Consider the following 26,106-nt stretch of genomic DNA (forward strand, 5'->3'; position numbering starts at 1 on the left):
CGCCTGCCCCTTTGTTCCCCTCTTGAGGGAGCTGCAGGCCGCCATGAGGCCTCCCCGCAGCCTGTTCTGGGCTGGGCTGAACAAACCAAGTGGCCTCAGCCACTCCTCATGCATCTGGCCCTCCAGACCCTTCACCATCTTCGTAGCCCTCCTTCGGACACTCTGGTAGTTTCATGTTCACTGTTATGTCTAGTAGTTCTGTCCTACAACAGCACTGAAAGTAGTGAAGAATGTAAGTTTCTGTTTGTCCTGCCCCATGGTTACAATCTTGATGAGTGAGAAAAAGCAGTTCCTTTCATTTCCTCTTCATCTCTTTATTCCTTCTAACCCATCACACTTTTGTTTTCCTACTTCCTTGGTATTATTATGAATGTATCCATGATTATTGTTTGTCTGTGCTGTATCATTTTCATTCCACTCCACCACCCCAATTTATGTCCTTTTACCCATGAGTGCCATACTGATGTTTGATAGCAGTTTGTCTTTTGCACCAGATCATGAAAGATCAAGTATTACTTGATATTTAATTTTAGCTTCTTCATATCCAAGCCATGAAGACTCAAATACTCCTTTCCAAAAAGATGAATAATCTTCTGCTTGAAACTCAGAGAACAATTTTGTCTCTTTCTGTTTTCTTATCCTCTCTGCTGGCTGTGATCTCTGCGCTGCTCAGTCAGATAAGCAGTGAATACTTAGTGCTTATGAAACAACATTTAGCTGATAAAAATGGGTCAGCTTGCTGCCCAAACCTCTTTTCCGTCATGGCTTTGTCACAGTTTTGAAGCAGTATTTATTAAATATGCTAAGCACATGTAGAAAACACATGCATCTGGAGGTACCATCATTTTCAGCATCAGGTAGAATGCAGGTCAATTCAAACTGATCACATTTGCTGTCTGTCTCTTCTTACTCCTTTGTGTGTGTGTGTGCATGTGTGTTTGTGTGTTGTGTTGAAGAAAGTTTTGGCCTACACTGAAGTTTGATGAATCCATTCCTCAGATATTTGCTCTTTAAATATTGTGGTGTTGTAGCACTGATTACATACCAAGATTCTACGTTTTAGAAGTACACAGAATAATAAACAAAAACTTTGTTTGATCATTCATGATACTTGATTACTTACAAGGCTAAGCTAAGAGTTCTCCATCAGTACTTGCATACAGCTCTCAAATACTAATGAAAAATGTATGTATTAAGCACATGTGAGAAACCATACTCATGATTTAAAAAAGGTTTCTGCTTTGCAAGGACTTCTCCATAAGTGAATTCCAGTTTCCTGGGTTTCATGTCAGAACAGTAATTTAATTTCATACAGTGTAAATGTAAACCAACTTTTGATGATGTGAGACTAACTGAAAATTACTTTTCATAACTGCTACTTTCTCAGCTGGGATGCAGAAGTTGCCTTAGATTAAACTTGAAACTTCTCCAGTGACAGTAAAGTGCTGTCTAAAATAACTGCTAAAATGCATCTGGGGCTGGACTGAAAGCTGGTTTTAGATACATAAGGAGGCATTTTATCGAAAAGCCATCAGGTAGTCTCTATGCAGTGTGAGAAATTAGCATTTGTATAAAAAACTGAAAGGTATTGAATAGGATTTACCTAATTTAATCTAGACATTTTATTTCATGGAACTTTCACTTGACAGGTATTGGCAGTCATGAAAATTTAGAACATCAAAATACCAAAACAAAATTGATAAATTTTATTTTCCTTTTTTTTTTTATTTGATTTGATGAAAACAGTGATCAAATACATTGTCCTCCTCTAATGTGTGTTCTTTTTGGATTTACTCTGCTGTGTTCCAGGCCTCTAACCAAAACCATGTCAAATTATGACTCTTAATATAAAGAAGGCAAGAGGTCCTGATGGTCCTTTCTCTTTGGACCTCACATATTTGCAATGATAACTAATTGTAACTAAACTTCATCATCTATTGCTTCTTTGTTTAAGTATCTGTTTGACTGGTTCAGAATAAATGAGCCTAAAGATGAGTCTTTTGTGTCTTACATTGAGTTTGAAAGGACAAAACTCTAGACAGATGGACTTGCAGGGAGAACACAATAGTGTTGCATACATTGTTTCAGTTGTGTGCTAAATAGATGGATTTATAACACGCAAATAAAGAGTTTCATTTCCAAACCTTCTGGTGTAATAATTTAGAAACCCAGCTATTTTAGTGCAGTATGCACAAAGATCTGAATAATTTCTCCCATACTACGAGGTTTGTTTTTGTTGTGTTTAACAATGGAAATGACTGCTTAGTAGGATCTTGAAATCACTGATGTACACAAATCCCACCTGCCTCTTTTTTTTCTCCTCCAGAACTTTGAATAGAACCAAGACACAGATTTTTAGTCTCCTACTGTAACTGGTAGACTCTTCTCCTTCCCATTAATGGTAAATACCATCACGATTCCTGTGCAGAGCAATTTCAACTGTAAGTCATTAAAAGGTTGGTAAACAGGCTATCCCTCAGACAAGAGTAATGCATGCATCTGTGCTCTGTCAGCTGTACTTAAACAGGTGAGACTGAAAAAACAGAAAGTGGTAACTTCTCTCCATTTTGGTTGTGTAGGGTCCTTGTTCTCTAAGAGAGATTTTTGTCTGAAAAGTTTATATTAAAAAGTGAAAATATTTAAAGAGTCAACACAGCACTGACTTAAAGGCATATACATTGGCAGAGTGATTGGTTATTTAAACTTTGCAGTGAAGCAGGTAGTTTAAACCCAGACATTAGTGCTTAGGACAATCTTTGTGAAGCATGCATTGAAAAACTGAATTTAATGCCCTGTCTCTCCAATTTACATAAAAACAGCACTTAAACTGACCACAAATTTATTCTGGATATTCAATAGAGACTTGTTTAATATTTATTTCTACTGCATAAGAACATTACAGGAAATCAGAAATTGTAGTTCAGTTTATATTAATTTATGATGAAATACTTTCTTTGACTCTTCTACCATTGCTACAATGGTGGATCTCAAACCATTTAGCAAGAATTAATAATGTTATTATTAATATATTATTAGTTACTTAACAGCTAATAGAAATATTATCTACCCACTTAGAAAAAATAGGATAGGCAAGTCCTTTCAAATGCCTTTTAAGTACCATGATTTTTTATCAGTAGAGATTTGGAACAGAGAGGTTAAGTAATATACCCAATGTTACACATTGAGCTAGAAGCAGGGTCAGAAATAAACACCAAGAATCCTGATTTCTAGTCCCTTTGAACCTCTATATCACATTCATTCCTAGATGTGCTAGCATCTCTATTACCCAATACTATAAATAGTATTTGTTTGCTGTCCATCTCATTTTTGTAGTTAGTGTTATTTATGAAACCAGTGTTAATGTTTGCCTAATGTTTGCAAGGGTGCGTTACCAAAAATCTTCTTCATTATTTTCTTCTCATTTTTTTTTATTTCCTTATCTTACTTCTTGCCAGAAAAATAATAGAAATTAAATCAATTGGAAATGGACTTTACCCACACAGAAAAACTGGACCATCTATCTCCTCTTCTTCAGTAGTCAGAACTATAAAGAGAGATTATGGTGGTGGGAGAAGAGGGAGAAATGTGTATGAGCACAAGGAAGAGATCTTATGTACGAAGGCTGCATTTGACTGACAAAATAGTAGGATGATGTTTGAGGCAAGAACTGCCTTTTTGTTCAGCAACACAATAGAGTTTCTTCCTTCTCAGCACTACTGAGTATAATAATATGATAATTGGTCCCAAAGATGGAATGAGTAAGATTGGATGGTGGTCTTTGGGGCCCAGTTATATTATATCTAATCTAATTATATCTGATACTGACTTTTAATACATATGGTAGCTATTTCCTTGGCATATAAGTAAGGAGTATATGCAAGCTTGATGTTTGCTTGGTCTCTGTTGTAAAAGCACACAAATTTATTCTTAGGAGAAACCCCAGCTATATCTGTCTCATGTCATGCCGTATTCTAATTCAAAACTAAAACTGATTTGTTCCAGAAGATGTCTTGAAGCATAAATATGTTGTGGTTTGTGGAAACGTGGGAGGTGTGATGGAAAGAGCAAACGTCTATAGATTTTACTTCAAAAAACCACTGCAACTTGCTACAGAAGAGGCATAGTAAGTTATTGCTGCCTTGGAGCAACAATCCACAGCAGGCATTCACCCCTTTGCATGGGACAATATAAACATTTTAGTGGATTTATGAGCATAAAGGAGCATCTGGAGATGATGAGATTGTGTAAGACTAATTTTAGAGCCTGAATTAAACTACTTCCATAGCTGCAAAAGTCACTGCCATGTTCTATCTTCTTTAAACTATGTCTATGGACTCTGGCAATACCAGATTTTCCCAACCAAATGCAATGGAAAAGTCTAATGTGCTACTGCTGGTAGTGGTGTGGTGGGCACTGGCTCATTCAGAGACTTAGGCAAATCCTTCATTAAAGATATTTATGCAATTAAGTTTCTGAGGCAAGTTGCTTTTCAGCAGTTAACATCTGGGTTCCATTTTAACATGAATAGGTGACTGTCTCTTGAATTTATTTCAATTTCTCACTTTTTACATAGAATGTACAGCATACTTTCCTGCATTTTATTATTGATTTTATTTTATTTTATTGTGATATTTCACCATTGTCTCTCAGCTTACAATATACACATTAAAAATGAGAATATTAATAAAATCAGTGGTGCTTGATATACTAATGGAGTAGGCAGGGAAATAAAGTTGCATCAGTTTTGGTTTTGAAGATCTAACTTACCCATCTGAAATACCTGAAACACTGAAACAAGGGTTTTATTCTGTGTTTATTATTTTTTTTTCTCCTGCTCTCCCCCTGCCTCCTCAATGATTCTTATCGGTGAAATTACTATTTATCATTGAAGCCTAGCAGCAATACTTGCTGAAAGTTCACATAGTGTAATGCTCAGTAGGTGAACAACACAGAGCATTGTAGGAGCTCAGACTCTCAAATGCCAGCAATGGCATATATGACTTGCAAGGTTACGTCACAGTTTTGGCCCATCATCTCTTGCCAAAGTGGCTGATGCACAAGTGGAAGCTGGAAGCAATAAATCACCTCACAGTGCTAGCTGCACAGTGCTCTACATGCATCCTGTTCTGGGCCTCTCTGGCAATATGCTTATGGCTTGGGTCTGACAAGGATAAAATCCCGATTTCTTTGAAATTAGTTAGAATTTTAGAATTAATTTGAAGTGAGGAATCATTTGGTCATAAGATAAGAGGACAAAATTATGGTACCAAATGTAGAAGAAATGAGGACAGAGAGAAGCCATTCTACCTGAACAGCTGAAACCAAAAAGGAAAACAAAGAAATTGCTATGAAAGATGCCCTATATGCTGGCCAGCTTGCCAGCAAAACAAAGGCAGTTCATGACCACTTCCCTATGCGTTCATTTCTTGAGGCTAATTAAGCTATGATATCTGAAATAGTGTTGGGGTCTGATAGAAGTTTTTGGTGTGAAGCACTGAAACAGTTAGAATGTCTTCTAAAGATCTTCCATATTTGCTTACGGGGATGCCGACAGATTTCCCTCATCTATTCCTTCAACCTCTATTTGATACAGGATGGAGATCTCAAAGCTACTGAGTTTCTCAAAAATACACCTGAAACCTCTGATCTTAAATTTGACCAGTAATGGCCAGTAATTTTAGGTTTTAGATGGCATAGATGCATACAGTGTAATCGCACACACACACTGAGGTCCTTAGCCTCAAAATCAAGGTAAAAAGAATGAATGCATTGTGTCTAACAGAACCCTTTTAGAAGTAACTAGAGATTTTCTACAACAGGAACTGCAAATATGCTTACCTGTACTAATGCTTCATTTATAATATAGTAAGAATTTTAAATGATTTTCTAGAAGGAAAGAGAGATGTATTCGTCAGCAAAGTGCTGCTAGTTATCAATTCCAGTGCTTCCCTACGTTTCTTCGTGCATTGCCCAAGGCTGACTAAAGTTTGATTAAAAGGGGAAGAAATGCCAGATACCACCTCCTTCTCCCACAACTGCCCTGGAGCAATTATGACAAGAATATTTAACTTACAAATCAAAATGACGCTGTGAGGACCCACCCTTGTAAACAGACACAGGAATACATTTTTGATTAGCTTTCCAAGAAGGTTGCATGAGCTTTCAGCTGATTATACTGCATTTGAATGAAAAGTCTTTTGTGTTCCACCTTTAAATGTGTAGTCTTTTTTGTTGTCAGTATTTCAAGTGCCTTTCCACCATAGTTTATCCACATCCTGATCTTGTCAGGTCTTAGATAAATTCCTTGCTGGCTTCACTGGGAGCAACATTGTTCCCTTCCTGTCATTCGAAAATTTAGTTGCTAAAGTCTTTGTCTGTTGATCTGGTCATATTACCTTCTTTTCTGCCTCAAGATGCTGGCAAAGTTTCACTCCAGCCTATATTTTGTTTCTTACCTTGTACTTAGTTCTTCTCCAGCCATGTTAAGTTCAGTGTCATTAAAGTCTTCCTAGAGGTATCACTGTAGTATGGCCTTTCTTGTCTTGCAATTCAAGGTGTGAATTCATGTGAGTCCTCATGCTGAGGACTCACATTTCTTTAGGAGGCAAGTAAATTCATTTCATGATAAATGCTTACTGTGCACCTTAGGGAGAGAAGAGAAGGACTGTAAACACCATTGACTTTTTCTCGGCTGTCTGCCATTTTAAGCTTTCAGACTTCTTGGATGTTGGTAACTGCCTTTTTTGTACCTTTCTTTGTAGTATAAATGTCTTGGCATTTTATATGTGAGTATATAAGTCTCAGTATATAGGTCTCATCTCCCATTTCAACTTGCATGTTAGATAGAAACATTGGGCATTTGTTGTTATAGCCATTATTCATTTTTATTTGTATTTCTTAATTGCTTTATGGTGGATTATTTAAGGTGTTATCCAATATATTTTTTTAAACTGTTCATACACTTGAGGACCAATGAGAGCTTCAGGTAGTTAGAAAATGTGATTTGAGCTTGCATAATATTTCACTGGTTTCTGCTGGTTTCTGGGAGCAGGCTGATGAATAGCTTATGGAAATCAGTTGGTGCACAAGACCCTGAGATAGACAATAGACTCAGCTTTCATGGTTTGGATTTTTTGTTTTTGTTTTATTTACTTTTCTGTTTCTGTTTGTTTGTTTTCCCATTATCTCTGTACAGTATGTCAGTATATCCAGCAGGGCCTACTGAAGGCATTCAGAGGTCAGGAACCCACCTTCCCCTCTCCTTTACTCTGTATCAAGATAAGTCACATGGTTTTATATTAAATAAAAGGGGTAGGTTCCCTCTCTTTGCATTTTGGTTTTAGGTGGAGGTGTTCTTTTGATTTTTTACTGAACAAGGAAATTATCATGACATACAGCTTTGGGGAACAGCTAGCAACCCTCTGTGGCAGGGGGGAGAGGAAACAAAGTTTTGGCTTAAGTACCACGGCTGAGCTTAGGTGCAAATGTAGCAAAACTGTAGGTGCTGCAAATGTGGCAAAACTGTAGGTGCTGTGTTGGATTGTGCTGTACGTCTGGTACTTCAGAAGCCTCCATGGGTTTTTAACATATTTCTGTGTTTCTTTTCTGTAGCTGTAAATCTTCTTTGACTTTTTTCTTTTTTTTTTTTTTTCAATTGGAAAAGATGTGCCAACCTCCATGCCATATGCTTATTGCTAATAGCTACTTGTGTACTTTTTTCAGTCTCACGTACTTTCATATGGAAATTGGCTATCGAATTCCACCCTCGGTTTTAATCTGCAATAACTTTGTTGCTTACAGTGCAATTTGCACTGCTGTAATTTAGATCAGAATCTGGATGCGTATGTAAATGCGTGCATATATGCACACATGCAGCGACTGCTCTCTTAGGTATCTGTAGACCTTCATTTTACAATGAAGAATGAATGGGAGGGTGAATCTGCATGTTGATTATTTTTATGCTGAACAAGTTGAGTGTCACTAAGATGAGGAAGGTAAATACTTTCAGGCTGTGGATGGATTTTGGAGTTGTGCATGTGCACGCCCCCTTTTTCAATACATTTCGGCTGTTGTTGGTGCTGGGCAGCAACTCCTCTCTGTCCACCTGACACAACGCTGGGTTTCCTGCGCGCCTCAAGTCTCCTTTTTATTTCACCTTGGGGAAAATGGAGGTGGGGGTGTGAAAGAAAAAGAGGAAGAAAGAAAGAACAAGGGGGGTGAGGGGGGGGGACGACAGAAGGCAGGCCCCATCCCAGCAGCCCTCCTGCCCCCCGCGTCTCCATCGCCAGCCCCAAGCCGGAACAGATTTGAGTGGAGCTGCCCCGGCTCTATCATCTGCGGCGTGCAGAGTCATCACGGCCGCGGTGCATAGCTGAGAGCCGGAAAGCAAACAGCTGCTGTAGCCTGATTTGAGTTAAAATAGTGTCAGTGTTTAGTCTGGCGCACTGCTTCAGGAGAGATTGGCAGCTGGGTCAAACAAAGTCATTCCATTGGCTCCCTTCCCAGCCAGCTTCTGCTAGTATTTAGGTACTAGTGCAGCCTAGGCCCCTTTTCTCAGGGATAGCCTAACATCTGACCGCACCCTCCTTGCTGTTTAAAAAATGCCTTTTCACTCTTTAAGATAAATCCATTATTAGACAATCTGCCACTAATAGTGCAGTAAGGCTGTTTTTCTCCCGAAAGCCGACGCATCCCGCTCCCGCCGCAGTGCAGAAAGCAGGCTGTTACAGTGCCGGATTCATAAAAGGGGCCTTTATGGCTGGTGAAAGAATATCTGTGTGCTTAGGCCGGAAACTTTTTGATCCAGTGCAAAGCCAGACGACACCTAGGTAAGGCCGTCTATCGAATCTGCTTTTGCGGGACAGGGAGCTCTGTTAATTGCAAGTGCTTAACGTTTGCGTGAGCTTTTCGACAGCCTTTTCAGAAAGTTTAGGAAGCAGCTTCTGCGGGGTCTCCAGCTCTTTCTCTCCTCCCTCCTTCCCCCTCCTCACTCCTCCGGTGGTGGCTTTCAGGCTCGCTGGGGCTCAGGGCGCTGCTCTCCCTCCCAGCTCTGCGAGGAGGAGGCAGAAAGTTGTGCCGCCGGAGCAGAGGCGTGCGGCAGCGCCGCGGCCGGGAGGGCTCGCAGGGAGCTCTCGCAGCTTGCGCGGGCTGCCCGGGCAGTCCCTTAAAAAGTAGTTGCAAACCGCTCTGAGCTAACAAGGGTTTAATTACGGAAAAGTTTAATGTGGCGATGGAAGGAATATTAAGTAAGTTGTCTTTGTCTCGTACTTTTTAATTTTAGTTGTTGCTTTAGCCTGTTGGGTCACATTTTTTGTCAGCGCTGAAGGCTGCCATGAATTGGTAATGAGGGCCCCTTTTGCACATGATTTTGGCGCTTGGCCAAGATCAACTTCCCAACGGCAAGCTTTCTCTAAAAGAACCTGAAGCATTTTTTTGTGATTAGGAATCATGTCTGAAAGCTGCCACAACCAGTTGTGTAGGCATGTCAAAATGACTTTATACAGTATATCTGAAGCATTCAGGGAGGCGGGGGGTGGGGGCGGGGAGGGTGTCTGTTTTTTCCTGATGTACCAAATTGTTGCTATTAGCAGGCTGAATTTCCGCAGCTTGTGCACCTCCAAAAAGCAGGCTGCGGGCAGCGAAGGCGTAATGGGAGTCATTGGTACCTCTAGATTTTCCAACGCGCCCAAGCGGCCCCAGTAGTCACGTTTAAGCAGGATACAGTGGTAGGGGCTGCTTAAAACACTTGTGGACGTAAAGCAGATGAATCTTTAAACTTTTAATCTCAGTAAATTATGCACAATGCACAGTAAGTAATGACATTTTCTGGAAGTTTCTTTGTTTGAATTGCATAAGTGGAGCTTTTTGCTGTAACTGTTGAAAAATATGTACCTAGATCCACTGAGGGGGGAATGTGCAAGGAATATCTCGGCTGTGCCTCTGGATTTATCCTCGGTCCTTGAAGTCTGGGTATGGATCTGAGCTGCAAGACAGGGAGCAGAACTTGGGCCGTCCTTTGTTGTTAAAAAGGGGGAAAGGGAGTTAGTGTACAGAGGAGTAACGAGCTGCGAAAGTTCATGTTTCAAGTGCACTCTGAGTTTCGAAACTTGTGGAGCTCATCAGTGCAATAAATGGGCGATTATTCCTCACTGATATTACATAAGCAGCTCTGGCACTGTAAGGGAATACATTATTATTGTACACTCGAAGGTTTTGTGAATTTAATCTCTGTTTAACAAAGCAGCCCAGCAACTGGAAATTAAGGACCTCCTCTGACACGCTGTGTGCTCTACCCCGCTGTCTTTTCCATGCGTGTGCGATGTCAGACAAAGTGCGGCAGGCAGTCTTTTTGTTAGGTATTTTTTATTTTACATGGCAACACTTGTGGTTGCAGTCCTGGAATTGCTTGTGTCTGCCTCGAGGTGCTACTTACTGACACGCAGTGCCATACCCGCGCAGCAGCATCCGTGCGGAGCCACCGTTTCGCACCTTCCCCTGCACCCTTCCCCCCAGCTCGGTCCCCTGTGCAGTAGTTCCTGCAGCTAAAATGGGCTGTACAGGTACCGTCTTTCTGCTGTTCAGGCGTACGTTTTCTGTAAGGTGTTTGTGTCTGTGTGGGTGTCTGTGCTGCCTTCGTTACATAACGCAAGACATAACGAGGCTGGGGAAAAAACTTAGGCTTCACAGACACTTCAGTGCCTCGACTTCCATTGATCTTGTGTGGGAGGGTTTGTTCGTTGTTACCTTGCAGGAGACTGAGTTTCAATAAAGTCTCCTCCGAGTTTAATTGTAACACGTAGCATTTACAAGGAAAGAAAAGCAGACGAGATGAAAACGTTGAAAACAAAAGGCGGAGAGTGTTAGCAGACTGAAGTAAAATGGATAAGAGTCACTGCATTTTTACTGGGACATTTTAAAAGTTTTACAGAAGCCTATTTTCATGTAAAGCACTGTGAAAAGACCATGCTGGATGCAAAAGTAAACGTGACAGCAGAATTTTAGCGAATTGTTTCAAAATTTATTTGCCGGTGTGTGGAAGTAATTTCTCATGAGTTACTAAATTAGGTACGCTTAATTTCAAATATGCATATACTCATCAAGTTACTGCAAAACGATAACTTTAAAATGTTTTCCTGTGGTATTCCTAGTTTTACCTAGAAGGTTTTCTGTGAAATAGCAAACACGTGCTAGTGCACTACTTCCAGAGATTTTCAGTTCTGTTTTGGTTGGTGAAGGACTGTGTTATAAATCACAGCAAGTTATGCTCCAAAAACTTTGTGAGCACTTTCTAAATCCAGAACCAAATGTTGTCTAATAGAATGCCTGAAGTGAAAAATGTAATATATGAAGTAACAAAGAGTTTTACACAAAAACTTAAAACATTATAGATTTGGCTTTTGATAGCTTGCAGTAAATTAGTGTTTTCTTTCGTCAGGAAATGTATTGTCTGCATGAATATACACGGAAGTCACATTTCCATCAAATAAATAAGCATTCTGCTTTCATAAATATTTAAGTATCAGGCTTAAAATGTAGAGATACTATATTCTAGTTTTAAATCCTAAACTGGTAGATTAACATTTCTTCATTACAGCTAGGTTGGTAAATGACTGATTAGTTACCTTTCCTGAGACTGCAAAAGGTGAAGCATACTAAGTATTCTCCATTAGGGCATTTTTGTTCTTAACAGCCCTCAGAAATAATGTGTCTCTAATCTTCCTACTTGGAAGGCTTTATGTTTTCTATTTGTTTGCAAACATTTCGTGAAAGGGTGCAATTATAAAGCTTAACTTCGCAGTAATTTTGTATATTAGATTTTGCTCCACAAACTGTTGAACTCCCAGTCACCCATTTCAGTGCAGTAAACAAATCTATTCTGCATTCAAAATAAAAATTCTTGCTTTGTAGCTGGCATTTTTAATGGCTGCTAGACATTAATATACTACGTGTTTTAGTAGTGCAGTATAAATGTACATATTGTTATACATTTGAGTAAAAGTTACAAAGGTATTTATAAAATATATAAAAAAATAAACATATTGTACAACACTTTCAGTTTATCAAGATATCATGAGGGCTTGTAAAAATAGCTTTATTCCTCGATAGATTCTACTGCATATTTTAAAACTTTAGAAATGAAACCAGGCTGTTTTTTTGTTTGTTTGTTTGTTGTTCTTGTTGTTGTTGTGTGTTGTGTTTTTTTTAAGCAAACGTTTCATTCATATAAACTCGGCACTTTGTTCTATATATTCTAAATTCCAGCAATGAGATAAATAAATTGCTGCATTGGATGGAACATAATTATTGAATTTTGGCAGAACTTCAGTGAACTCTGCCATGAAAGATTAATGGGCACAGTGTGCTCTTAGATTCTAAAGTAACAGAGGAAGATAAGGGGAGTGCATAACAGGCTCCAACCTTTGTGGTTTAGAAAAAATAGAAAATGATGGGTGAATGTTAACTTTTGGCATAAACTGCTAATGATAATATTTTGTCATCTCGGTGATAAAAACTACACAAAGAGACAAGAAAATCCAATTTAACTGAAATTCTCTTCATTTCTTTCTTGCTCTGCTTCACATTTTTCTGTGTTCGAATAGCCACGATTGCTCTGTATTCTTACAAAAAGGAGAACGTAGCAGGCAGGATACATACTTGCAGGATACAGTAATATGAGTAATGAAGTCCCTCCATATTGGCATTTTCACTAGAGTTATGATTTTGGTTTGTGAAAACGCTGCAGTGATTTAGAAATGCAGGTAAAATTGCACTGGCTGCATAAAGGCTGCGTGCAGTCAGAATGATTTTTGTTGTTGCTTCCTCTGTGCTTTCTCCACCAAACCTTCACAGTTCATGATGCCTGTATCGATTGACAAAGTGCTGCTGCAATCACAAAATAATATTCTTCTGGGCTTTTGAATTGTTGCTGCACCCTGGTAACGTTTTTAGTTGAGAACAGTGCTCCACTGTCGTGCCAGTCCAGCTCCCCAGGCAGGGCTGACAGCACGGCAGAAGCCTCGCAGGATTTTCTGTCTGCTATGTCTGGGGGAGCAGAGGGGCACCAGAGCAGCCCTGCTCAGGGGCACCGGCCCTGGCCTTCCACCTTCTCCCCAGTGCAGATGCTGGTGGCCCCGAGCAGCAGCGGGGACCATGCCGATGCACCCACAGTGCCCCGAGACAGGGCGAGTCAGGCAGGATGCACCCGTGGTGGTATTTTCCCGATTGGTTTGTGCTGTGCTTCCAGACAGTTAACCTGCTGCTACGATGGAGTGCGTTCAGCTCAATGTTTTAAAATGGCAGATATCCAGGATCTTGGATATATTTCACGACTTCAAAGACAGACGTTTCTGCTCTCCTTCCCAGTCGCATCCGTAAGCTCATGATGACAGCGTTATGAGTGGGGTAGCCAGAGATGCGTACCGGCGAGGGCCTGATGTCGGGTCTATGGCAGTCCTCAGGGAGAAAAACCCTGACCTGGTGGCTCCCGGGACCCTGCGCCTGCTGACCTGGCTGCTCCAGGATGCCAAAAGCTGTGTCTTCCCCCTTCCTTCCCAGCCGTGCTAACACCACTGACATTACCATCCTCCCCACGCTGCTACGTCGTCTTCACTGGCACTCCTCAAAGAGGAAGGCTTAGCAAGTAAAGGTGTATGTGTCCTGGCATCATCGAGGGGCAAGTGTCTGAATCCTTATCTTGCCCATCTGCAGTCTTTTCTCTTGTCCTTCTCCCCTTCAAAAACTTAGTCTTGTGGCTGGCCTTCCTTATCTCCGTATTGCTGATTCAAAAAAAGTGCAGAAAGTGCAGCTACCCATGTGCAAGTGTCTTCCTACTAAAATGCTGCATTAGGTGCTCTGTGTCCAAGGTGAAATGAATTTACACACTAGGTCTGTTATTTTTGTAATTAGACATAATTTTTCTTTCAGTAATGTTGATTTCAGGACACCTTCATATTCAAATGTACAAGTGCTTCTTTTGCCCTGTAACTGTGTTGAGTTGGAAAACCTTTAACAAGTTATATTTACAGAGTGTGCCTGTATTTCCAAGTAGACCACGATCCTTTTTTCTTTCAGGTTTAAGCAACTCACAGAAATGAAACATTTTTTAGCAATGTAAAATTGTTACCGCAGGTTATCCAATAGGAGGAGGAATATTATGCCATGGACGGTAAATGTATTTGCAATGTGAAATCAGATTATGCTTTTACAACGGTGGGATTATGGACCGTTAATATATTCAGTCTCTTAAAGCATTACAAACATTTTTGCAAAAGTTACATGTATGACCCAGGGAACACCACCGTACATTATTTTAGCGCATCATAGTTGGGTGAGTGTTCAAATGTCTCGGAAGGCTGTGAGATGACAAGAAAGGGTTCATTGCAGCAGGTCTTGCTGCTCCCTCTGTGCCGAGCCGGGGCAGCCAGAGCAGCTCGCAGCCTGCTGTGAGTCGGCAGCGCTGAGGGCCGCGGATGGAGGGCAGGAGCAGGCCAAGGCACTTGGCAGCTCTGCAGGTTGGTCGTGGCTCTGCCTGATAGAGAGGCAGCACAGTGGCTGCCATGGGATGCTGGGATCAGCTGTGCTGTGAGCCTTCCCCAGAGCAGCAGCTTTCCCCTTCCTTGCAGCTGCAGCCCCAGAGCCCTTGGCACGGGCGGCGAAGGCGCACGGGCAGCACGCTGGGACAGGGTTCGGTCCCAAGGGGCTCCTCTGTGGCTTCACATCTCACTGCAAGACCTACATCCTGAATTAAAGGCAGAGAATACTAGGCAGGTGACTGCATTTTTATTTTTTTTAGATGCCTACCATTGTGGAGGCTTTTATTTAGGCACAGTAACTTCCAAGGAGATCAAAATATGCTAAAGTGATACTTGGATTTTTTAGTTACGGACACATAGTGCAGGTCAGCACAGCAAATGATGCTCAAATATAGGCTGTAAAATCACGTACCGTACCCTTTGCAAAGTTACGCCTACTGGCGTGTGTTCCTGACAAGTCTGTCCCTGGGTGTGACAGGTCTTCTGGGGGGTGAGCATTGCGAATTCTCAGCCTTTGCCTTCCACTCTGATATACTGAATCTTGCGTGTCAACATTATACTCTTCTGAAACATTGAAGGAGTGTTGTAAAGAAGAAAAAGAATCCATAGAAATATGAAACTTTTTTTTTTTTTTTTTTTTTTTTTAGGAACAGTGATGTAAAAAAGCTGTTACACTTGGTTGGGGCAGGGTGGGGGGAGTAGGGAGGAAGGTTAAGTTTAGAAAACCCAACCTAATCATGTAGCTCAATGTTTGCAACCTATGAAAATATTTATGACAGAATTGAAATACCGTTAGGCTGACAGATCACAGTTGAAATAGCTTTTTGTGATCTCAGAGTATGGCTGAAGAAGCCATGAGTATTTGACTATAATCCTCATGTGTTAACAGTAGTAAAGAAACAAATATTGGAAAGGAATTCCAAATACTTGCAAGGTATCTCATCTGGGGTTTATACATTAGTTCACTAAATTCCGATTCCCAGACCAGTAATCATGATTGTTAATGTGTATCTTTTATGACTTTCAGAGCAAGAGAAGCCAACTTTAGGAGCATGCTCATACCCTCAGTGGTAAGTACCCTAACTCTAATCAAGTTTATTACATTTTTGTAGAGTAGAGGTCTTTTCGAGACCACACTTGCTGCAGCTTAGTCACACAACAGCTTCAAATGTCGTTCTGGAATAATAGGGTAGTAATGTGATATACTCTATAATAAAAATCAGTGTAAAGCACAGGTGGTTGCTAGTATTTGTGTGGTCAGATATAAAAGCTTCACTATGGGTACAAGCTACTGCTTTCCCACTTGAGGAAAGTATAATTAAAAGTGGTTTCCAGATGTGCTGGCCCACATCTGCCATTTCTAAAAGTGACTTTTACAAATGCAAACTGAACTATGTTGCGTTCATCATTATAAAGCTGTTGATGGGGTTTCAGATAATGAAAAAGTTGGGAGCATCAGTATCCCTGCTGTAAAACTGAGGTGTCTTTAAACAACAGATACTAGCTTCTTATGTTTCTGTTGTGTTCTTAGGGTTTTCTATGATAAGTTCATAGCTGAGCTGTGGCAAATATGCAAAATCTATCTGGACAAAAATTAACATTTATTTCATGGAGAGGTGAGAGGTGGTGGGTTCCTTGCTAGGTATTAAATTTGCTACCAGAAAGGTGCAGTAAGGTGTTTTTGTTGCTATTGTTGTTTTCTTTTCCTTGCAATACAGGGAAATAAACGGCATCCTAAAGCATTAGACTTCAGTTTCTTTATCCTAATTTTCAAGCCTGGACGTGTAAAATGCATCTTCTAATTTTGACTGTGTCTGTAGATATGTAAATAGTTGGAAAATGAGAAAAATATGCTGAAAAATGACCTTTAATTAGTCTCAAAACAGAAAACAGAAGGAACTCTGTAGTTATAAGCTTATGTAATGCATCCTTAGTTGAACTATATGGAAAAAAAAATTAAAATTCAGAAAAGGTGGTAGGCTTTAGAAAATTGTTGAGAGAAGATTACAGCTCTTTTGATTTAACTAAATATAGATTTTTAGGACAAAATATTTGTCCTAATATCCATGTAATTTCATTAGAGCTAGTATTTGCCCTAGAAATCTTGTTAAAATAAACCCCCTGTTACAGAAGAAAGTTTTTGCAGCTCCAGAAGTTGTAGTTGCTGCCGCTGTTTGGAACAAGCTTCATGGAAGAATGCTGTGCCTGTCATCTTCGTAGCAGTGCTTGTTTTAGCACTGTTCACTTACTGATCCCTGTGTCTTCCAGTGAATTTTGAAAAATAAAGGTTGGGTCCTACTATTCTGAGTATCTTGGACTATTGACCAGGCAGCTAAATAGTGAGAGAAGGTTTTGTACAATACTGTGTGTGATAACGCCTGACCTTTGCATGCATTTTCTTTACTTACTTCTGCAGATGTGACTCGTGGCGTTCTTGTCAACTGAGAGTCTAATCCTTAGCATTTTATTTTAGGGAAATACCAAGATAAATTAAATGTTTTTTTTGGGTGTTTCCTCTTAGTTGGAATTTTCTGCATGGAAGTCACTTTCCCATTTAAATCTCTCTTTCTTGACTAAGCACAATTGAAAGGCTCTTATGAAGTGCGTAACTATTGGAATATTTTGGTGAAGGTTGAATTAAAAAAACAGAAAAACAGCTGTTCAGATCAAATAATTTTTAAAATAAACCTTTACATCTAGCCTGTACTGATTTTTTTTTTTGATTTTTTTTTCGGGGGGGGGGAGGGGGAGGAGGACAGTAATTTCTCAGTATAAAACATCGAAAGTTCTTGCAAAGGCATTGACAGATTCAGTGACAGGAGACTTACAATGAAAATTTGGTAGCAAACATAGTAAATTGTCCTACATGTTTTTCTTTTCTATAACAACTCAGTGAAGTCCTAGTGCTAGTAAATGAAAGTACTCTGGCTTGAATATTTTCACCTCAGGGACAGAGGGTCCAGAACAGCGCATAGCATCTGATGTGCCTGGGGCATCTTGAAGATACAATGAAACACATAATCAATAAGCAGGATATTAGTAACTGCAGAGTAAAACAGTGATTTCAGTGGTATTCATTGCTAGTAAAGCAGATCTTTTTTTACATTGTAATAACTATGTAAATTATAAATATTCTATCTTGATACAAAGCCTTCAAATTTGTGTTACCAGTGCAGTGACTGGGTTGCAAGTGTGTATTTACTAACATACACACACACATTTAATATTACATCACATTTATTTAAATCACCGTTTGCCCAGAAGGTAGAATTTTAGCACACAACTGTAATAATTCCTTTTAATTTCTGGCAAAATGCCATTCAACATCAAGCTTAGAATTTTCTACAAAACTGCAGATATTCAGATGTGAAAATGTGCTAAATAAACACTACCTATGCACTTAATTCACAGTACGTTGCAATTAAGACTTGCTAGCGATTACTCCCCTGAATTGGTTATTCACATCAGAGATCAGCCCCTGCCAGCTCCACAACCTAGCTCGCATTTTTGTGCATTATGTTTTTGATATAATGAGTCGGTTTTTGCAGGACCTCTGAGTAAGACAAAATAAGTAGCTCACTAAAAAGCAGATTCTTTAGATAGTGGGGGGTTTACATCCTTGCTATCCACAGAATTCCAAGTACTTGTTGATTAATCGTGTTTTTATTAGTTGAAAAGTGAAATACTGACCTGATAGGGGAGATGACAAAAGTCTTTTCGGGCTGTGCATCAAAGGGCATGATGAAGGCAGTATATTGGAAGGCAGAGAAGCTGCCTTGACTGATAAAAGCAGAAGACAATGCGACAGGGACAGATTCCCCTTCAAGTGCAACAAACCTGTCGACTGTACTTAAAACGGCTGAGGTAATACCCTCCTGCTGTATAAACCACTGACAGATACTGAGTGCAATTTTGTAAGAGGATGGTGACTCGGTAACTTTGAGTGGAGAAACACTATGAACTGAACAACTGCATGGTACTGTTGTTGGCTATTTATTGATAGTTTTGCAAGGACATCCTTGGGGCCTTGACCAAACTGATGTAGTGGGTGTCATTCCTGCCCACAGCAGGGGATATATACTCTATCCTTTTTGTTTGTAGTATTCCAGAGTGCAACAAGTGCAATGCACCCTATTTCACCCAGAAGAAATTTGAAAAGACCTGCTTTATCTTCATTTAGAATATTTTTTTGCCTTGTTCCTGAGTTTAATACTTTATTGTAAATCTTGCCAGCATCTCTTACGTCTTCCAGTTACCCATTCTTCACCTGAAGTTAGAGACTACTGTTTGTGGCCTCACAATTTGCTGCTATAGGAAAATAGTCTATAATCTTAGAAATAGTTGAGTAAGGCCTTTAAAAAGAGCAAGCCACAGAAACAGAAAAGTTCTTAAATTTTAAGACGTTTTTGAAATAAAAATATCCCTAATAATGAAAAATACAAGGAGGAGAAAGAAAGATACACTCAAAATATTTCTTAAAAATCTTCAAAATTTTTAATGAATTGACTTTTAAATGGCTTTACAGAACTTGAAGATGGATCAGAAATAGTTGAGTGTCAACAATTTTTGATGCTTAAGAAATTTCTCATCTCTGAAATAGTAACAAAAAGATAAAATATTGGTTATTTTATAAATAAAGTTCAGGGGAAAGGTTAATGAAATCAACTTTAATATTTAATATTAGTAATTTTGAAATACTTCATTTTGGATGAGGCCCTGGGTGACCTGATCTAGTGGGTGACATCCCTGCCCATGGCAGGAGGGAATTAGCTGATCTTTAATGTACCTTCCAACCCGAGCCATTCTATGGTTCTGTGATTTTATTTTTCTACATATCTATATTAGCATTTGGAAAAAAAAAATCATTTTGAACTTTAAATCAGAACTTCTTCATGTTGACAATGCCTAAATGTAGTATTTCAGCAATTTCAAAACTGTCTGCTTCTTCAAAGGAAAATGAATTGACACATATCCCTGCAAATAACTTTGCTTATAATGAACCAACCTTTTCTGAGGGAAGATTGTCTAAAATGTTTCCTGCTAACCATATCATGTGACAAATCTATTATGTATTCTTTACTTCTTTAATCTTTGTGTTTCGTGGCTTTGTGCAGTGTGAGACATTAACAGATTATCAATTTGAGAGGTGAGTTTTCTTGTTGCTTTTTAGACAGAATGAAGTAGGTGGCAAGACATATGCCGTCTAGCCCAAACGCTTTGGCTGTGGATAAGCCTTATTTACTAATGTCAATTAGACCACTGAAACCACTGAAAGCTGGATGTTTACCGATTCTCAAGGTCAGCATTTGTTACACCACTGCAAATATGGTGTAATAAAAATATAATGAACCATATTTGCAGTGGTGTAGGCCATTGTGCTGCAAATAAGCTTGAATACAGCCATGCCCTAACTTACTGCCCCGAGGCTTTACGTCCTTCAGTTGTCCCCTGGTGCCCAGGCTACCTGTGAGGTGCCCAAGTCTGCAGCCTGCAGGGAGAAGAGCAGCAGGACTGGGTCCTTGGGAGACCAAAGGTGGTCGCCACCAGCTACTGTCTGTGTGACTGAAGTAGTGGGAGTCCTCCCTGCGTCAGACCTTCATTTAACTGGGCTGCAATTCCTTCGTGTTCTGCTGTTCCCTAAGGGCATCCTGATGTTTAAGGAAAGCTTAAACAGACAACTCTTAATATGGTCATCATTCAAACGGATTTTACCACTGTTTTATATTTTTTTTTACAAGGGGACATCTGCTCAATGCCAGACAGAGACGTAGGCATTGTGCCTTCTATTCTTGTGCAAGGTTGTCAGTTGTGGCACTAGCACCGAAGACCAATACATCCCTTCCTCACCTGTTTTGCTAAAACCATCTCTACACTCCTTCCTAATCAAATGTATCAGAACTGAGATTATTTCTGATCAGAGCTGATTCAACCAACACCCTCTCTGCTAGAGACATAGGAGATCAAATATGTTCTAAATATTTATTACTTGCAGTTTTCTGTCATGCAACTAGAAGAGCTTTTTATTTTGAGCTATCCAGTCTCTTCTTAGTACTGGCTTCCAAATTCAGATGATTAAAGAGATATTGTAAGTCTCTGAGAAATAAGCCTTAGCCACTTAGGAACAAGGCGTGAGTTTCTCTCTCTGTCAGTAGTTAAGTTTAAATGCCCGTTGGCACAGAGTTGCTGTTGACAGACGCTCGCTGCTTAGCTGTGAGCATCTTGTTTGTCTGGTGTGTGATATCCTGCTTTGGGCTCTGTACTGTGAGAATGAAGCAGAGAACAATGATGATAATTAGAGGTCTTGAAGATCTGATATACAAGGAAAGTTTGGAGACACTAGACAAATGTGTTAGGAATGACAGGAGTAACTGGTGCTGCGTTGGGGCAGTGTGGTGGACTAGATGATCCCTTGTGATCTCTTCAGCTTGTCTGCCCATTCCCTCCATCACTTCCCCCATTCTCCTTCTACTTCTCCCCCAACTCCCACCCACCAGACACAACACACACAGTTTTCTAACATTTCAGGGATAAATTGTGCACAGAGTTTCTGGTGATTAAGCTTGTAAAGAGTCATCAAAATTTAACTTCTTTCATTAAGATAATATTTGATGTCTGGCAGACTGATTTGTAAGGGAAGAGCTGCTATAGTGGGTGGTGTTTGGGAAAGTAATTCTCTTCAGCTTCTATCATGGCTCCTTTTTGGAATTGCATTTCCTGGTGCTGTGCCTGAATACCTGAGGTGCTTTCTGAAATGAGAAGGAAGCTCTTGGTCCAGGAGAAAATTCTGTCCTCTTTCCTTAGGTCCGTTGTACTCAGAAGCATCTGACCTGTCCCACTGAAAATTCAATGGGAAAGCCCCACTTCAGTAATGTTTAAATAAAGGGGAGTACTTACCAGCGAACTGGGGCGTAGATGGAAAAAAATAACAAACAAGCAAAACCCTTGTAAACCATAAGTTGTTTCAGGATGGCAGCTTCCTAAATGGCTAAATACATGTCTATGTGAAGCCCCTGTACTTATATAATAGGATAAAGGAAGATAAATTGGATTTTGAGTATTTTGGTAATTTAGTTTGGATTTTACTTTAACCTTTTCCTACCACTGAAAGAAACAAAAGTATACAGTGCTGAGAATCTCTGTTTAATATTAAGCAAATCCTTTAGCACATACAAAAGATAAGTCCATTGAGTTCAGGTTTGCCAATTCAGCATACTATGAAAAGCTTACAGAACATGTAAATGACACACTTGTGATAAAAAATGGCAGACTGCAAAGTCTTGTTGCGGCAGCTACAGCCACAGAAGGCTACTGGATTTTCCTGTAAAAGATGAGGGATATTGGGCATGGATAAATGCATCAAATTGCATCAAAGTAATATAGGTAGATAGGTAATTTCTTGTCAAAGGTGTTCAAAGTAATGGCTGGATTCTTTCTGATTATGGGAGTTTGTAGGGCAGAATGTGTCATACCATCATGAAAAACACCTGTCTGCTTCCTTCTGAGAAAACAGGTGTGTCAGTCATGATGGACTGATTGTTTGCCATAATGCTCCACAAGGCAAGCAAGGCTAGGGATTCTAGCAAGCAAATTCAGGTAGAAGCAGGTTTCCATAATATATACAAAATTACTAGAGACTGTGAGTGTACCGAAAAGTAGGTGTTCACTAAAATCATACTTACTAAATAATTTCAAAGGCTTCAAAATTCAAAGGCTTCAAATTTCAAAATAAGTAATTATTTATAGTTGTAGAAGCACCTAAATAACATAAAAAGATGACCAACCTATCATCATGGTTCCTGGTCCATAGTTGGAGGTAGGTTTGATAAAATTCATCTGGGTGGAGATTTGTACCACAAAAAGTCAAGAAGAACTTTGGAAAATGGATTTTCTAGTGAGTGACTGAGTACTTTTAGTCAGTGAAATCCATCTGAGTGACATGGACTTTGAAAATGCACTCTACTTTTTACATCCTCAGGTAGAAAAATGTCTACTCCCTTGGGTATGGTTAACAAAGAAAAAGAAAAATCTTTGCAGGCATTAGGAACAGGGAAAACCTCACTTTCTACAGTGTTTATATCATCTACTTTTAAGTTGTAGAAGAGAGCGTAGTTGCCTATTTCTCTCCATAAACTGTTTGATGCCTTATCAGCCTCAGTCCTCCCATGTTTTTCCATGGTGTACCTTTAGCTTTTTACTGCTGGATTCAACACACACTTTTTTTGCAGGTTTTATACAGTGTGCTTGATATTGTCTGTACTGTAGTTTTTTCTGCTGTGTGGTTGGTCTGCTGATGTGCTGAAGATCATCTATTTCAACACCTCGAAGATGATAAATGAGAGTGCAGGAATGAAAGGACTAATGCAGGAATTAAGTGGTGTCTGGCCTTTCTGTTGCCCTTCCATGCTGGGGTTGCATTTCATTCAAAGCATCACTCATCTTCTGAGCACAAAACAATTTATTATTTTTTTTTCTGGTAAATGGCTGTTTATATATTTCTTTGAAATATTAAGAAACTGGCAAGAACTGTTATTGCCAAAAATCTTGTGGAGGATCACTATCATAGGAATCAGAATTTGAAAATCTGAGCTTGAAGTGGGAATTTAAAGTCCACAATAGTATCAATAAAATATATATTGGACAGATTTGTGATGAGATTGTGGAAACTGAGGAGCAGAAAAGAGAAGAAATACAGGTCTGTCATGACCTGAAGTTATGAAACAGGGAGGTAAAAGAGACACTACAAGGAGGTAGGATAATACTAGATAAGGTTCCAAAGTTTTCAGAGTTTTCAAATCAAATCTCTCTAGTCTCTGACATTTTGTCTGTAACAAATATCACAGCATTCCAGCTGAGAAGTTTATATTAAAAAATCTGTTTTAAGCCAATGAAATAATTTGATAGAGTGTGTTCAAAAGTAATGAGCCAGTAAAGAGTGAGGTATCTGTGATGCCGTATCGAATGAGAGCTCACAGCTTTATGGTAGCATGGGAGATGGCTGATGTACAGCTATAAGACTTGAGTAACTGATGGGTGGAATCTGTAGGGAGACTGCTGCTTCATCCCATCTGTAAGGTACCACTCGCAGAAAACAATGCTGAATGGCATTTTTAGTGTTAAGAACCCCTCCGCACTCTTTCTTTTCCCCCAAATCTTAAGCTAAATGTCAGCATTACTTGCACATACATGATTTTGAAAATGTTCTGGAGTGAGTTGTGTCATCTCAGAGGAACATATCTTCCAGTGCTACCGAAGTCCCTTTCCTCCTTATATGCAACACAGGTAGTGAGGCAGGACTGAGAGCAGGAAAACTCAGGGGAAATATATGAAATAATACTTGAAATAAAAAAAAATAAAAAAATCTACCAAACAGAAGGGAAAAGAGCCTTAGAGAAAGGGTGGCATCAGGGCCCATTACCCTAGAATTACAATACTGGTTCAGCAGTTTTGTGCTTATTTTCCAGTCATGTACACTCCTTTCTGTTTTTCTTCTTGATAGCTGTACATACTCAAAGCCTCACAGCTGAAACAAGAAAACAGACTCTGAAGTTTTTGTTCAGTTGACTCTTTAAAAACAGATCTCTTCTCAGCAGTTTAATATCATGAAAATTAGCCAAATGGACTATATTGGATTGCGTACATCATACCCTGGTGGAAAATATACCAGAATACAGTTCCAGAGACATATTGCCAACACATTACTTGGGAAAAAGTTAGGAAAGAATAGTGGTCTTGTTATACAGATGTTTTTTGACTTATTGGGGGCTACTGATGATGAAACACTTCTCTCTATACCTCCAAGAACATCCAAGTGGAGAGAAAGGGATTTTCACCACCTTATTAAAAGCAAGCTAACAAAAATCCTCACTGAAGTTCAGATGAACTTTGGGCTGAAATTAAGAATTCAGTTTTAATTTGTTTTCCCAAATCTTTCTGTGAGTTGTTTTTTTTTATTTTTCTGTTTTCCTCACTAACTCATTTAGCTACTACATTTTATTCTTTTAAGTTTTTCCTTAGAGCTCTGCCTTAAAAATAACAAATCACTCACAATGCTGCAATATAGGCCTGTTTTGATTGAAAGTTGCACAGGCATCACACATGGATTACTTCCATTGGCTACCTCTTCATTTTCAAATCCAGTCAGAAAGTTGCTTTTCTGGATTTCAACACTCTCCAGTGCTACAGTACTACTTTGGGTCATCTCTGTTTTGTCAGTCACTTCTCTGCTTTCGTTGTGGTCAGCTATGTTTAGCCCCTTCCTATTGCTCATTTCCAGTGTTGTTCCTGCCTCTTTTTCATCATTTGAAACCCAGAGCATCCTTTACATCATGCACTCACTAGAGATACATCTTTTCACATCACTTGCCTTTCATTGTTATTTTTGTAAAGCTTTTGCTAATACTGGTTACAAGTCATAGTACATAAAAAAAAAAAAAAAAAGAAAAAAAAAGATGTGGCATCATGTCATAAGTTTCTTGTGTTCAGTTAAGTTGTTCCAAGTTTATATTTATGCAAGTGATTAAATGAGATCCTCGTTGTTTGTTTTTTGTTGTTGTTTGGTTGTTGTTGTTGGTGTTTTACAGTGCAGGGCTTTAGCTCAGCTGGGTCTGCCTTTACCCACAAAGCACAGCATTTCCTAACAGTTTGCATTAATTTCGTATTCTTACATTTCAGTCTTAGCTTCTGAAGAGTTTCCTTTGTTTTTCCTGACAGGTAGAATCTACCTACTGTGCCCCCAATGTTGGCAGACAGCAAGTAGAAATTAATGGTCATTTATTGGAATCCTTTGACTTTGTGATATGGTGACTTTGAATGGTTCTCAGGAATCCATTCTTTGAGAGTTTGGGTGTTATTCCCATCACTGAATGTAAAAAGACAATTCAGAAACAGAGGCAATCAGAATTCCTCTGTGGAAGAGCCCCTGTTTCTCCACTGATGTGCATAGAAACTTGTCTTCAACTGCAGGTGAGTTAGGTAACAGAAGTCAAGAAACAGGAAAATCACTACCCTTTGTCTTGAGCTCTTATACTGTGGGTTACTAAGCTTGGTGAAAGTTTGAGGATGAATCTCATAATTGGTCTGAAGCAAACTTGAAAATGCCTACTTTAGTATCTTCTGCAAGGTTTGAAGTACTGATCAGTCTTTTTATGCTTTGAAATTTGCATCACTTTTTCGTTACGGACTGTGTGGCTTCTAACAATAATCCTTTTGTATTTTAAGCTGGGAAGATCAAGTCTTACGTCTCAGTCCCATGACCATATTGCCCTATGATACTTGCTGAAAGTTTGTACATTGAAAAATTCTCACTTATATATCTGGAGATATGTTTTAGTTTTATTCTTGGAGATCAACTCTTAAATCATTACAGCTTTTGTTATAAATTTAAGAAAATGTCAATGTCTCAAGGATGAAGATAAATATACACAGTTCAGTTTTCATCATAAGAAAGATGCAAAAGGTACCACCTTTGAGGATGTATTTCAGAAGATAACCTAAACATAAAAAAATAAGAGAGTTTATTGTACTCAAAGGATTGTTCTTTGCTCTTCTCACAGTACATAAAGTTCACTCCTGTTTT

The 26,106-nt window shown here is 39.3% G+C and overlaps 1 protein-coding gene across 46 annotated transcripts in view; it reads left to right on the top strand.

Moving 5' to 3' along the window:
• The window catches only part of LOC118247810 (uncharacterized), a 364,491-nt gene that overhangs the window by 152,172 nt on the left and 186,213 nt on the right, over positions 1-26,106 (top strand). For 39 of the 46 annotated variants that reach the window (XR_007707715.1, XR_004778552.2, XR_004778562.2 and 36 more), the window contains one exon: positions 15,559-15,601. The exons of 5 other annotated variants lie outside the window; for them this stretch is intronic. Coding sequence is in view for 11 of the 41 variants with exons in the window: in XM_050708080.1 (XP_050564037.1) it covers positions 15,559-15,601 (43 nt within the window). In the remaining 30 variants the exon portion in view is untranslated. Of the gene's footprint in view, positions 1-8,338; positions 8,829-15,558; positions 15,602-25,241; positions 25,494-26,106 lie in introns of those variants that run through there. 2 more of the 46 variants (XR_007707698.1, XR_007707713.1) reach the window with 2 other exon arrangements.

This window comes from Cygnus atratus, chromosome 1, assembly GCF_013377495.2.
Source record: "Cygnus atratus isolate AKBS03 ecotype Queensland, Australia chromosome 1, CAtr_DNAZoo_HiC_assembly, whole genome shotgun sequence".
Classification (NCBI taxonomy): domain Eukaryota; kingdom Metazoa; phylum Chordata; class Aves; order Anseriformes; family Anatidae; genus Cygnus; species Cygnus atratus.